The sequence below is a fragment of the Beta vulgaris genome, chromosome 1 (assembly GCF_026745355.1).
Source record: "Beta vulgaris subsp. vulgaris cultivar EL10 chromosome 1, EL10.2, whole genome shotgun sequence".
In the NCBI taxonomy this organism is placed as follows: domain Eukaryota; kingdom Viridiplantae; phylum Streptophyta; class Magnoliopsida; order Caryophyllales; family Amaranthaceae; genus Beta; species Beta vulgaris.
Window position 1 is genome coordinate 11,421,078 of NC_079202.1, and position 15,839 is coordinate 11,436,916.

General features: G+C 36.5%; 1 protein-coding gene across 1 annotated transcript; it reads left to right on the forward strand.

The window, feature by feature from the left end:
• The first annotated feature begins 2,194 nt into the window (after window positions 1-2,194).
• On the forward strand, window positions 2,195-5,468 carry LOC104885166 (glutathione S-transferase F10-like). Its single transcript, XM_048646288.2, is given in 3 exon segments — window positions 2,195-2,509; window positions 2,596-2,644; window positions 4,807-5,468. Coding segments are annotated over 3 exon segments (678 nt in total). The 5' UTR covers window positions 2,195-2,353; the 3' UTR covers window positions 5,280-5,468.
• Window positions 5,469-15,839: the final 10,371 nt, after the last annotated feature.

Genomic DNA, 15,839 nt, shown 5'->3' on the forward strand with positions numbered 1-15,839 from the left:
TTTTTTTTTTGTGTTCATATACTTTGAAGAAGGTTTCAAATTAACTTCCATTAACATAAATAATTAGTTATAACACAAATAAAAAAATTATTAAATTATAACTATTCATAATTAGTACTTCTTCTTTAATTAATCGAAAATGACAAATATGGTGAAAATTGGGATGAATCAAGAAAGAGGAAAAATATAGTGGGGGAATGGTAAATAGTAGGAGAGAGAGTTTGAAGTCTTCGAAGATTGGTTTATCCATCGAGAGTAAGAAAATAGATATTTTTTAGTAAATTAGGTATAAGTGATGTGCAGAAGAGAGAAAGTAATAAAATACTTAATTAACCCCTAAAAGAGTTCAACTATTGGCTTTACTCTTACGGCCCGTTTGGTAGTCGTTAATAAATTACGGTAATGGGAATGAATTTTAAGTGTAATTTTATTAGGGAAGCACCCTTAAAATCTCCATGGGGAGACATTTTTTCTCCATGGGCAAGCAATCTCACCCATAAACTTGTATTTTTGTTTTCAAGGGGAAACAATTTTCATTACCACTCATTACCACCTACAAGGTGGTATTGGATGGAAGTGAAAATTCAAGAAGGAAAGTGGACACTTTAGAATAAATTAGCATTACCATGGAAATGAACAATGATATTTTTCACAAATTTACACACACATTCATTCACATTACCAACATTTATGACCAACTGCCAAACAGGCCGTTAGGGAGAAGGAGAGGAACTTGGAGGTAGGGATGTTCGCGGGTTGAGTTTGTGAGGTTTGGGATATAACCTAACCCAAACCGTAAATATACGATTTTACATTTTTGCAATCCAAACTGCACTGCATTTTTGCCCAAACCAACCCAAATCAAACCGCGCGAAACGGTTTGGTGCATTTTGGTTTGTTGTTTAACATTTTTTTCCTCCACAGCATTAATTTTGTAATGTAAGAGTTAAAAAAAAATTGATAATAAATACATAGAGTGCAAATATATATGAACTTGACTTCATAATTAAAGATTATGTCTAAATCTTGCATCAAACAATAAACATTTTGTCCAAATATTTCAACAAACAAAAATTTAGGAGATGGGTGCAACTGCAAAGAGGAGCTCAAAGCAGTTGAGTAGATGAGATGAGTGCAACTGCAAAGACCTAACCTAAATACCTAATACCCGTATTAGTCGTATTAACTGGTATAGTGAATAGTCGTATACTCGTATGTCAGCTTGTCAAGTGTATTTTAAAAAAATCAAAACAGATAAAATAAATTTTAAAAAATCATAGGAAATCGCGATTTACGATGCGGTTTCGATTTACAAAAATATCAAACCCAACCCAAATCACAAATCGCTATTTGCTTGAAATCATAACTCAAACCGCAAACCAATTCCAATTGCAAAAAATCGGTCTAGGTTACGATTTGGTACGGTCCAGACTAGAGATGGCAATGGGTAATGGACCCTACCGGGATCCGTGGATCCAAATCCATTTTTGACGGATATGGATCCTCAATTTTTGGACCCTATGGATTCGGGTAGGATCTAGATCCTCCTTGGAAAAAACGGATCTGGATCCTCTTTGGAAAAAACGGATCTGGATCGAGTCCTAAATTATTACCCAGATCCAGATCCGTTTACCCGTTTTTATAATATTATTATTTAATATTATATTATCATAATATTATAATATTAGTTGTTACATGTAAAACGAATTTTCGTTGAATTTCGGATTATTGTTCTAATTAATATGTGATTTATGTGCGAATTTACTGGATAATTAAGTTTGAAAATTGGGTTGATAACTAATCTACAGTTTGATAAATTGAATAGTTGTAAGTAGTTGCAATGGTTATTTTTCAAAGATTAAATGTATTTTTTGATTGTTATTAGATGACTTTATTGTTTAAAATCTTTAATTATTGTGAAAAAGTAAGGTAGTTTAAAGATAATAGTTAAGGATCCATTTTGGATCCGTTTAGGACCCTGATCCGTAAGATCCATATAGATCTGGATCCTCATTTTCATTACCCTATGGATCCGGATAGGATCTGGATCCTTGCCCAAAAAACGGATCTAGATTCTAGAGGACCCTGTCCAAATTCTACCCATTGTCATCTCTAATCCAGACTGTACTCTCACCACAACCCTACTCGGTGGACCAGGAGGTTCAACCACTAGTATGAAGGAAAGGATAACGTCATCAACGCAACTACTCTAAAAGATAAAGTTAGTCACTTTAATTGGCACAGGGTCTTCAAATTCAAGAATCAAAATCATCCGGAAGTGTAGTTACTATTGACTAAAATTTCCATTCACTGACTTGATAACATCTCCTCCAACTCAAAGAGCCTACAAAAAATGACAGCCACGCCTGTAAAAGTGTACGGACCCCCGCTATCAACGGCAGTGTCAAGAGTGTTGGTATGTCTTTTGGAAAAACAAGTCCAGTTCGAGCTCGTCAGTGTCAACATGTCTAAAGGAGAACATAAGAGTCCTGAATACCTCAAAATTCAGGTACTCAGTATTCGTTTTGAAGCTCCAATTTTATTGCTTATCTTTATTTTCTGCTCATTTTCTAATTGTTCAACTCTTAATCACAGCCTTTCGGTCAAGTACCAGCTTACCAAGATGACAACATTACCCTTTTTGGTAATTTTTTTAATTCTATTCTATAGTTTTCATTAGATATTTGAATTTCCATATGAATTTCAAATATTGTATGTAATTGTATAGGTATGAGCTGATATGATTAGCATAGGCGTTGAAAGTATAATCAAGGAACATTGGGTTTAATGGTATGGCTTTCTATCTTCCACCTGAGAGATCTAAGGTTCAAATTCTGGTGGAGGCAAAAATTTCAATATTGTTAGGGAGGGGGTTGGGGACTGTTGGGCCTTTGGGTGATTGACCAGTGCGAGGGAGCTCGGATGGATTTCCAAAAGGGGGTAAAAAAAAAAAAAGTTAAAAGTATAAGGGCTTTTATTAGGCTTGCAAATACATGTTGCATGTGTTGCTATATCAAACGCGTATCCCTGAAGTTAGTTACTTCCTCCGTTTTATATAAATGCAATGAATTCAAAAGTTTGATACTTGTATTTGGCGTTCAATTCTTGTTACGAGGCTGTTAATATTATTAGGTAATGAACTTATACTTATTCAAGATTGGGATATTCCATTTGGTACCATTGAATTTTTGGCTTTTTCATTTGGTACCACTGTTATTTTAAAATTTCACATGATACCACTCTAATTTAATACTAATCTTTATCATACCATTTTTTAAGTAAAATGTTAGTTAATGGTTGAACAAGAATACAATTTTGTTTGGATTTGCATGTTTCTATTTGCAGTTGCAAAAATTTAATAAATTAAGATTTTAGGGTGTCGTTTTAACCCTTAAAGCTCTATTTTGCAGTCAAAATTTTTATAAAAATGATCATAATATTCTATGTCTTTTTATTGTCAAATATGACCTCAACTTTGACCTTAACGACTAAAACGATTACTAAAACCTTAACGCAAATTAAAACATGTCAATCGAAATAAAACTCTAGCCTATTCTAACTTAAAGTAACACTTTACTTAGTTGAATGCTACAATAGAGAATAAAATCAAATTATAGTGGTACCATGTAGAATATCTGAAAAATAGTGGTACCAAATGGAAAAGCCAAAAGTACAATGATACCAAATGAAATATCACTTCAAGATTTTATGTGTTAGTCAAGTTTTACCCTTTAATTGTGCATATTGACAATGTCATAATAGTGAGGACGGAGAAACAAGTGTGTGCAAAAGATGCAACCAATACTTTATCCTGTTTCTAAGAATTGTCCTTGCTAGTATGTGTTTGGAAATAGCTGTGTTGCTTGGACTATTTAGTTTACTTCAAATACTCGTGTCGAATCATCGACACTCTAAATAGCTATGTGCACTTAGACATATTTATTTTGGGCAAAAATCCTGAAATTTCATAAAATAGCTGGACCAGATAAGGTGTTATACCTGTGTCCTATACGTGTCCAAGTCTGACTGTCCGAGTAACATAAGAAAAAAAATGGTGTGCAGCTTATGGGCAAGGGGAAGTTGCATTTGATCAGGTCAGTCCTACATTTCGTTGCAAGACTTAATATAGGGAACTAAAAGTTTTGTATCTCTCTTTCCCTAAGACTTACACTTTGTTTGCTAAGAGAAAATGGAAAGAAAGGGAGGAAAAAGAAAGGAAAGGGTCCTTCTTTGATGAACATCATCCCTTCAAGATTGGAGAGATTTGGAGGGAAATTGGAACTGCACCTTCCCCCTCCCTCCCCTTCGTTTCCTTTCCGTGTTGCTAACCAAACTATGTTAAAGATTCTAGTATATCATCCTGATGGTTCGTAAATCTTCACTGGAAAGTTTTTATCTTTAAACGGGACTCCCCTGTGTTTAGTCCTGTTGTTGTAAAGTTGCTTGATGGTGTTTCCTATTGGTACACCAGTTCAGGTGTTTCATCATTATACAGGGTAGTTCAATTAACTCTTAGTGTTAGATATATCTTGCATCATATCGAACACCAAAAGAAATCCAAAACATAGCATAATTAGAAGCTTACATAGCATATGACGAATGTGTGAATAGCTTAAGCCTTAAAGACATCATACACTTTTTTAGAATTTCTGAGACCCTATTGATCAGTCATTTGTGTAACTGTATGGAAGAGTCACATCTTCAGTTCATTACTATTATCTTCAGTTTCACTTCTTTTCCATTCTTACAACATGCTAGAAATCTCATGTTCTACATTTGTGTGTATACAAATAATACTGATTGCAGAGTCAAGAGCAATATGCCGTTACATATGAGAGAAATATGCAAGCCAAGGAAACATAAAACTGTACGGGATTAATCCATTAGAGAAAGCATCAATAGAACAGTGGATAGAGGCAGAGAGCCAGAGCTATAATCCACCAACAGGAAGTCTAGTGTTTCAGCTAGCATTTGCCCCACGCATGAACATCCCGCAAGACGAAGGGCTGATAGAAAAGAGCAAAGAAAAGCTAGCCAAAGTGCTTGATGTCTACGAGAGGAGGCTAGGAGAGAGCCGGTACTTGGCCGGGGATGAGTTCTCTTTAGCTGATCTCTCCCACTTGCCTAACACGCAGTATTTAGTGAGTGGTACGGATGTGAAAGAGCTGTTCATGTCGAGAGATAATGTGGGTAGGTGGTGGGAGGAGATTTCAAGCAGGGACTCATGGAAGAAGGTGGTTGAAATGCAGAACTCTTCCCTTCCTAAAAGTTCAGCATAACAAAAGAGGCTGAAGGTTTTAATGGTAATCTGAAACTATGTTGCTGTTGTTCTTGGATTTAGTACGTTTAGTATGAAGTATCGTCATTTGAATAAAGGGTATCGTTTTATTATATGAAAGTGTTGGGTTTTAATCAGCATTATCTCATTACATGGACTTGTCATTCACTATATGATGGAACTTCATTAAGAGTACTCTTACCACTAACGGCCCGTTTGGTAGTCGTTAATAAATTGCGGTAATGGGAATGAATTTTAAGTATAGTTTTATTAGGGAAGCACCCTTAAAATCTCCATGGGAAGGCATATTTTCTCCATGGACAAGCAATCTCACCCCTAAACTTGTGTTTTTGTCTCCAAGGGGAAGCAATTTTCATTACCACTCATTACCACCTAACAAGGTGGTATTGGATGGGAATGAAAATTCAAGAAGGAAAGTGGACACTTTAGGATAAATTAGCATTACCATGGGAATGGACAATGATATTTTTCACAAATTTACACACAAATTCATTCCCATTACCACCATTTATGACCAACTACCAAACGGGCCGTAACTGTCAAGTAGAGTTTGAACTTTTTAAGTCTTAGACATCCAGTTATTAATATGAAAGTTACTATTGATACTACCGGGGGGGGATATGTTGCTCTTACTAGGGCTGCTTATTGATCGAACCAAGTCCGAATTGTGGTTTGCTCGGCTTGTGTGCATTTAAGTTTATTCGAGTCTAAGCCGAGCTCGAAGCTTAACGAGCCGAACTTTGTTCGAGCCAAGCTTTGCCAAACATTAAACGACCTGAGCTCAAACTATTCACGAACAAGCTTGATTCTTTATCACCCCTAGTTTTTACCTGTTTTCTTTCTTCTCCTTTCTTAATATTTGAGATTTATAGGTTTTGTTTTAGACAATGGAACTATTAACTTATTATTATCTAGGTTAATATATTTAAGTATATATATAAATATGTTATTTTTCTATATTAAAGTGTAATGGATCCCGTTCACAAGCTGTCGAGTCGAGCTTTGCCTAGCTCAGCTCAGCTCATTAAAGTCTTGAGCCGGATTGGGATCCGACTCGAGCCACCAAGAGACGAGCTTTGATCGAGATGATCCGACCACACTAGACTCATCATCACCCCTAGGCCCCTTACTAAATTGTTTAAAGTTGTTTAATGACAGGGTCATGTTGATTGTCTTTATGATACACTAAAATCAAGTATTGTTAGGATTAGAAGCTCATAAATTATTCAGCCAAACAAGATCTCCCCACACACCCAAACAATCATCTCCTCCCATACCATTTGTTGTAGTAAGATATTGCCTTTCTTTTTCTTTTTTCTTTTTGGTTAAAAACCATCAAACTTCTAGCAGTGATGGTTTTTATCAGATATTTCACTCTTATCCAACAGCAGTTGTCGTTTGAGTGGATTATGAGGAGAGAGAGTACAATAATATTAGTTTATTATGAGAGAAAATTTATGGCCAAAAAATTGATGTTCAACCCTTCATGATGAACCCAAAAAAAAGAGGAGCAAAGAAGGAATTGGAGGAGAGAGAAAATATGGTGGGGTATGTTAAAAGTAGAAGAGAGAAATGTGACGACTACAAATTGGAGGGAAACAATTAGGAATAAGAAATATATGAGATCGAAAAGAGTAAGATATGAATGAGGTGGAAGATTGAGGAAGTAATAAAATAATTCATAACCACAAACCATAGGACAACCATTGATATGCTCTAACTTATCTAGTTCCTCCACCACCATAAAGTCCAAACCAAGTATTCTCGTTCGGTTCTAGGAAATAACTCTGAGAAATTTGTTTTCCTTTTGGAAGATAAAGGAGCAACACAATCTAACTGTTGATATTGGAAGATCCAAAGGATTATACTAATGTATCAAACAAAAGATTCCTAACTAATTTAAAATTCAATTTTTGAAGAGACCACTTTCTCTCTGTGTTCAAAATAGGCTCCAACGACTATATATTCTTAGAAGTTCCATAACCCAAGAGAGTGAAATAATTCCCGACGGCTTGACTAGTTTGGATCGCAACTGGTTTCTTTTGGCAACAAGTACATGTAAGTCCTATTGACTATCAATCTAAAAATAATAGCAAACAATAATAGAACAACAAATAACAAAGCAAGGAAGATTACACAAAAACTTTTACGTGGAAACCCAAGAACAGGGAGAAAAACCATGAATATGCACTAGGAATCGATGAATATTCAAAAGAAGGTTACAAAAGCTCTCCAAGATCTCTCTCTAGCTTTTCCTCTCTTTAATATGTGAATAATGATGAATAATACAATAAAAGCCGTACTAGGGCACCTATTTATACTCCTCCTTCGAGAAAACGCGTTTTAGAATCAAAACCGTGCAAAACGCACCCCCCGCCCGATCGGGCGCTTAACGCCAAGTTGCTCTCGAGCCCGACCGGGCGAAGACACGCCCGAGTCGTAATACGATGTCTCGCCCGATCGGGTGAAGTGGCCCGATCACATCGGGCGATGCTCAAAACAGTATGTTGTTGATTTCGTTGTGGGCTCGATCAGGCTCCCTCGCTCGACCCGATCGGGTGAAGCCTCAGTCTACGTAAAACAGTCATAACTTTCTCATTTCTCAGCGAAATTGGGCATATGACCTAACGTTAGAAAGCTCTTGGAACAAGCTACCACCTCCAATTTAAATCACCTCAAAACCATTTATAGATTGAGATATATGTGCGACAAAGTCAGCCTTATGTCCCATATGACGTTTTCCCTCTACGCAACCTCATCTCCACACCCATACACCTCCCTGAGCTCCATATGACGCCATATACCCAACAATCTTCCACTTGGAGATAGGTGTAACCGTGTAAGTGAAGAAAACTTCATACCTTGATCATCCTCTCATTCATCATCCTACACACAACTCCCACTGCAAAAACAATTTCTAGTCGTGTCCAAACCATGGCATACCTCAAGCATCCCATGACAACACATCTCCTCTACACCAAGGAAAATAACATTGAAGTTTGCACCAACTCCAATAAAAAAGGCATCAAAGTCTACACCAACTTTGATTCTTAATGACTAACCTCCTAATTATTGCACCATCACTCCATGAACCTACACACCCTCCTACCCGGAGGTCGGATCACCTTAGAGACAAACACAACCAAATGAAGATCCCTTCCTCTACAACTAAGGAAGATAACCACTTCCTCTCCAACCAAAGAAGTACATTGAAGTCCCATCAAACTTCAATAAAACAAATTACCACCTAAGCCAAAGAAGCTTCTCATTGTCCTAAAAACACACTCACATTGCTCCCACTCGAACAATACATCCTTTGTTCCACTTAGGATTTCCGACACAACATGCTTGTGTACCGTCCTTCACCTTGTGCGCTTACTGGTCAATTTGCCACCGGGATCCCGCTTTACCATGATTCTCATCCTTTTGCCCACTATTGATAGTTTTCCGACTAAACGAGACTTTACATGAAGTTCCACTAGTGGAAAAAAACGGAAGGGTTGCGTTTTTGGCCAGCAGCCCTTCGCAACGAAGGGTTGCGGTTTAGGCCCAAAACCGCAGCCCTTCCAAACCGCAGCCCTTCTTTGTAGAAAGGGCTGTGGTTTTGACCATAACTGCAGCCCTTTTGACCACAAAAAACAAAAAAAAAAATTTGCATTATTTTACTCCTAAATATCAAGAAATTTAGGAAGTAACCATAACCGTAGCCCTTTTGACCCCAAAAAAACAAAAACAAAAAAATTTGCATTATTTTACTTCTAAATATCAAGAAATTTAGGAAGTAAACTGGTAAGTTTGAAAAAGGCGAGAACAACATAGTCTAAAAAACGAAAATTAATCAGAAAACACAACTAACTTCTTCTTACATAAGAAATTCAAGACAACTTGATGCAAATGTCTCGCAACAGCAAAGCAAAACTCTAGCAACGAAATTCACAAAGATCATCCAGATTAAACCTAAATATTGATTCTCATAACAATATCAAGACAAAATTTGAACATAAATCTCTCTCAAACGAATTAACAACATAAAATCAAATTAATTCCACAAAATAAAACAAAATAAAATAAACCTAAAATTCGAAAAACTAAATTTATAAAAAATCGAGGAAATCTCCAACCCTAGATCTCAAATTAATCTCGAACCATCTCAAATTAATTCCATAGAACTAAACAACCTAAAATTAACAAAAAAATACGAAAAATACCATCAAAAACCAACAAATACAAAAGAAATTAAAAATAACAAACTAAAATAAAAAACTAACCAACCCTAGATCTGGTGTGAGCGACGACAAAGGAGAAGCGAGTGGTTCATGCGAATGTCGGCGAGGTGGTGTGAGACGAGGAGCGATTTGTGCGAATGCCGATGTAACAGCCCGCTCTTTCGAGCTGCTAACTAAACGCACTTAAGATCCATAAATAATAATTAACTCTTAAATAAATTACTTCGCAGCGGAAAAATCCTTAATTACACCAATAACTCCATTAATATTCCCAATATTATATACAACGAAATATCGAAAACTTATCTCAAACCAACTATCTAAAATACATGCGTAATCCTTAAGCCACTATGACACCTTGATCTTGCTCCACTTTGAATTCCGAGCTCTGAACATCAAACCTGCAAATTAAGGGGGAGAAATACAAAACAAACAAAATTCCAAAATGAGTGGAAAACTCGTAACCTTTACTTCAGCCCGTTATAAACAATTTATTTCTCAAATCATTTTCATTTCGTTACAACGCTGGCATAGCTCACTCTCTTAAACAATCAGTGACAAGTACAGGCTTCGGACAAAGGACAACGCTGCCTCCAAGGTTCGTTATGGAGCCCAGCAATACTACCCCCAAGGTTCGTTATGGAGCGTAGCCGACCGTATCAGGTCAAAGAGTAACCATCCTCCACCCATACCTTGCCCACTTTCTATTTTCAGTTCATAAACTAAGCCAGCAAAACAGTTGCGTATTCATAATCAATCAATGACATTTCATCATCACATTCATATCTATGGCCATAGTACGAAGTTATTTACGAAACAGAACAAAGATCCACACACATGGGCATGAGTAAATTATTTTACTGAACATAAAAGTTACCTGAAATGCAATCCAGTTCCAACAACACAACCTCCTTCATTAATCTTTGTCTCCAAATGAGACTCAAACTCCATAATCATCCTCCATAATAACCTCACAATAATAACAATAATCAATAGGATCCTCACTAAATAAGAACTAATTTAAACTAAATCTCCTAAATAGAAACTAAATATTTCTATGTAACTTCTATACTTATCTTCAAATATAACAACTCCAACAACAACAATAATAACCACAACAACATCAGCCACAATACCACCCACCCAACAACACCTACTACAATGCATAATCAACAAAAAAACATCACCACCACCAACAATAATATAACAGCAACACCAACAACCATAACAGCAACACCACCACACCTCCACCACCAAGAACAGAACAAGAACAAATAACTACTACTCATATAACTAATTACAACAGCAGTAACAACAGCGCGGCAACGACAACAAACAACAGAGCAATAACAACAACTTCACCACTAACAATAACAACAACACCAACATCGACACCACACATCAACACCACAGCAATAACAACAGCAACTTAGGCTGAACAAAACTGGAAATCAGAATTTGAAGAGGAAAATAAAGAGGTTGATATACCTCTGCTCACAAGAGAAGCGAAGAACAAGAGATAAAAGGGGTTTCGAGGCTTCGGTGCACCGTCGCAGCTGAACAACCACAACAACACACGCAGGGGGGGGGGAACAGCAGTAACCAAACAACGACGACCCCAACAACAGCGTTGGCCGAGGAGGAAGCTCCGGCGAAAGAGGCGGCGAATAGCATCAATAACAACAGCGACAAAACAGATGAGAGAGAGAGAAAACAGCGAGTTGTAGCAGGCAAGCGACGAGGCTCCGACGAGCAGCAGGGGGGAAACTCCGGCAAAGCCTGGAAGGAATCGCCGGCGACACGCAGGCGAAGGTGAGCGAGAGAGGGTTTTCGGGTTTCCTCAATTGGGGTTTTGGGTTTTTCAGTTTTGGGGATTAGAATACGGGGGGAGAGAGAAGATTTTGGGGGGTTTGGGTCTAATGAGTAAACCGACAAAGAGTAATTGTTCTTAAGGTTTCCAAAATTGATAGGAAAGGTTTTAGATAAGTAAACCAACTCTATTTCCCATTTTAGCCACCTACCACTCAATTAATTGCACATAAAACCCAAATTATAATATTATAATGATAACTCCATAAAATTAATTAAATAAATACATTACAAACATGATAATATAAGTCATACTCGAACTCAAATAAAATAAGGAAGTTTGAAACATAATTAACTTAATAAGTATAATCAACATTTAATAATTGCTCTTAAAAATAGGGCTATTACATACTACCACCCTTATCAAAAGTTTCGTCCTCGAAACTTGCAAACAATTATTTGAATAAAACCAAAATCTCAAACTCGCAAGACATTAGGCATCCAGCCTCCATTCTACCATCATCTTTTGTATCTCTACTCCAACTTGATTCGCGAAATCAAGGAGCAAAGAAAATCTCTACTTCGACTTGACTCGCAATATCAAGGAACAAAGACCAAAAGGGGCAAACTTGTTGGCATTGGATTTCAATCATCTCATTTGCAGAGATCTCGTTTGAAATTCATTTACTAAATCAAATCATATAATTTTTCTCAAAACACATCATAATAGACAACACAAGACACTATACCTTTACATAAACGAAATCATATAGCACACGCAAAAGCGCAAGCACTTATACTCTCAAGCTTCAACATTCCTAATTTTCAATCATCACTTCTCAACCACTAATAATCCCAAATTGATTTCAAACTATCCCGAGAATCTTTTACCCTCGCTAGGTAGCCAACTAGGCCTACGGTCGCAAGGTTGCTCTGATACCATCTGTAACAGCCCGCTCTTTCGAGCTGCTAACTAAACGCACTTAAGATCCATAAATAATAATTAACTCTTAAATAAATTACTTCGCAGCGGAAAAATATCCTTAATTACACCAATAACTCCATTAATATTCCCAAATATTATATACAACGAAATATCGAAAACTTATCTCAAACCAACTATCTAAAATACATGCGTAATCCTTAAGCCACTATGACACCTTGATCTTGCTCCACTTTGAATTCCGAGCTCTGAACATCAAACCTGCAAATTAAGGGGGAGAAATACAAAACAAACAAAATTCTAAAATGAGTGGAAAACTCGTAACCTTTACTTCAGCCCGTTATAAACAATTTATTTCTCAAATCATTTTCATTTCGTTACAACGCTGGCATAGCTCACTCTCTTAAACAATCAGTGGCAAGTATAGGCTTCGGACAAAGGACAACGCTGCCTCCAAGGTTCGTTATGGAGCCCAGCAATACTACCCCCAAGGTTCGTTATGGAGCGTAGCCGACCGTATCAGGTCAAAGAGTAACCATCCTCCACCCATACCTTGCCCACTTTCTATTTTCAGTTCATAAACTAAGCCAGCAAAACAGTTGCGTATTCATAATCAATCAATGACATTTCATCATCACATTCATATCTATGGCCATAGTACGAAGTTATTTACGAAACAGAACAAAGATCCACACACATGGGCATGAGTAAATTATTTTACTGAACATAAAAGTTACCTGAAATGCAATCCAGTTCCAACAACACAACCTCCTTCATTAATCTTTGTCTCCAAATGAGACTCAAACTCCATAATCATCCTCCATAATAACCTCACAATAATAACAATAATCAATAGGATCCTCACTAAATAAGAACTAATTTAAACTAAATCTCCTAAATAGAAACTAACTATTTCTATGTAACTTCTATACTTATCTTCAAATATAACAACTCCAACAACAACAATAATAACCACAACAACATCAGCCACAATACCACCCACCCAACAACACCTACTACAATGCATAATCAACAAAAAAACATCACCACCACCAACAATAATATAACAGCAACACCAACAACCATAACAGCAACACCACCACACCTCCACCACCAAGAACAGAACAAGAACCAATAACTACTACTCATATAACTAATTACAACAGCAGTAACAACAGCGTGGCAACGACAACAAACAACAGAGCAATAACAACAACTTCACCACTAACAATAACACAACACCAACATCGACACCACACATCAACACCACAGCAATAACAACAGCAACTTAGGCTAAACAAAACTGGAAATCAGAATTTAAAGAGGAAAATAAAGAGGTTGATATACCTCTGCTCACAAGAGCAGCGAAGAACAAGAGATAAAAGGGGTTTCGAGGCTTCGGTGCACCGTCGCAGCTGAACAACCACAACAACACGCAGGGGGGGGGGGAACAACAGTAACCAAACAACGACTACCCCAACAACAGCGTTGGCCGAGGAGGAAGCTCCGGCGAAAGAGGCGGCGAATAGCATCAATAACAACAGCGACAAAACAGATGAGAGAGAGAGAAAACAGCGAGTTGTAGCAGGCAAGCGACGAGGCTCCGACGAGCAGCAGGGGGGAAACTTCGGCAAAGCCTGGAAGGAATCGCCGGCGACACGCAGGCGAAGGTGAGCGAGAGAGGGTTTTCGGGTTTCCTCAATTGGGGTTTTGGGTTTTTCAGTTTTGGGGATTAGAATACGGGGGGAGAGAGAAGATTTTGGGGGGTTTGGGTCTAATGAGTAAACCGACAAAGAGTAATTGTTCTTAAGGTTTCCAAAATTGATAGGAAAGGTTTTAGATAAGTAAACCAACTCTATTTCCCATTTTAGCCACCTACCACTCAATTAATTGCACATAAAACCCAAATTATAATATTATAATGATAACTCCATAAAATTAATTAATAAATACATTACAAACATGATAATATAAGTCATACTCGAACTCAAATAAAATAAGGAAGTTTGAAACATAATTAACTTAATAAGTATAATCAACATTTAATAATTGCTCTTAAAAATAGGGCTATTACATACTACCACCCTTATCAAAAGTTTCGTCCTCGAAACTTGCAAACAATTATTTTCAAAAAAAAACCAAAATCTCAAACTCGCAAGACATTAGGCATCCAGCCTCCATTCTACCATCATCTTTTGTATCTCTACTCCAACTTGATTCGCGAAATCAAGGAGCAAAGAAAATCTCTACTTCGACTTGACTCGCAATATCAAGGAGCAAAGACCAAAAGGGGCAAACTTGTTGGCATTGGATTTCAATCATCTCATTTGCAGAGATCTCGTTTGAAATTCATTTACTTAATCAAATCATATATTTTTTCTCAAAACACATCATAATAGACAACACAAGACACTATACCTTTACATAAACGAAATCATATAGCACACGCAAAAGCGCAAGCACTTATACTCTCAAGCTTCAACATTCCTAATTTTCAATCATCACTTCTCAACCACTAATAATCCCAAATTGATTTCAAACTATCCCGAGAATCTTTTACACTCGCTAGGTAGCCAACTAGGCCTACTGGAACTAAAATACTTTATTAACCATATCTTCATTAATCTAATCCGTAGTTAAAGTGGACTAATCCCCGTACTCTTGTTATTATTAGTAGTAATTAGTTAATCCTCTCTTCGACTTCATGTAGGTTATTACTTAGGTTGACTCATTTAAACAGTATACTCAAACTATTATTCCACATAGCATCTTTGATAACTCTAGTCAGATTCTGTTATCTTTACCTTATTGCAAACTTTCATCTAATTAGTCTTCTTTATAGACTTATACCCAACCAATTCTAGAACGTTTAGCTATAAATAGAATACTATCACACACTTACCACATCAGTCCACTTATTAATATAATACATACTTTGACAAAATGATAAGCTACAATTAGAATTCTTATTATATACTAGGTATATCACCTTTCCACAATTCAGTGAACTTCCAACAACGACAACATAAGAAAACCTTTCATATATCGCATAAACAAAACCAACAACATGATTTCACTTCAATACTATTAAGTAATATCAATTATCAATCCTCATTGTTCTTAATATAAACTATTTTATTAATCTAAATGATAACCTCCATCGAAGAAGTAGTTCACTTAGGATTACTTACTATTCATCTTAGCTAAATATAAGGTTTATATTACTTAAACTTAATAGATACATTTACCAAGCTAATTTAAGGAACTCTCATAATCATAAATCTTTTTCAAAACCAACATTACACCAACTTAATTTATCATCTATAAAAGGAGCTTGTCTAATCTATGTTTACCACCAACAATTTACAAATCACTATCCTTATATGTTGTCTCTACTAAACTTATTAACATCAATTAGTGATACAAAATATTCAACCAACTAAGAAATCTCATAAGTTTAATTAAACTATGTGATCAAGAGACGAATAAATTATCCTTCTCATTTCCTAATAATAGTCTTCTATGTGTAGATCATTGCGTTTCAACTCCTTAACCCAATCCT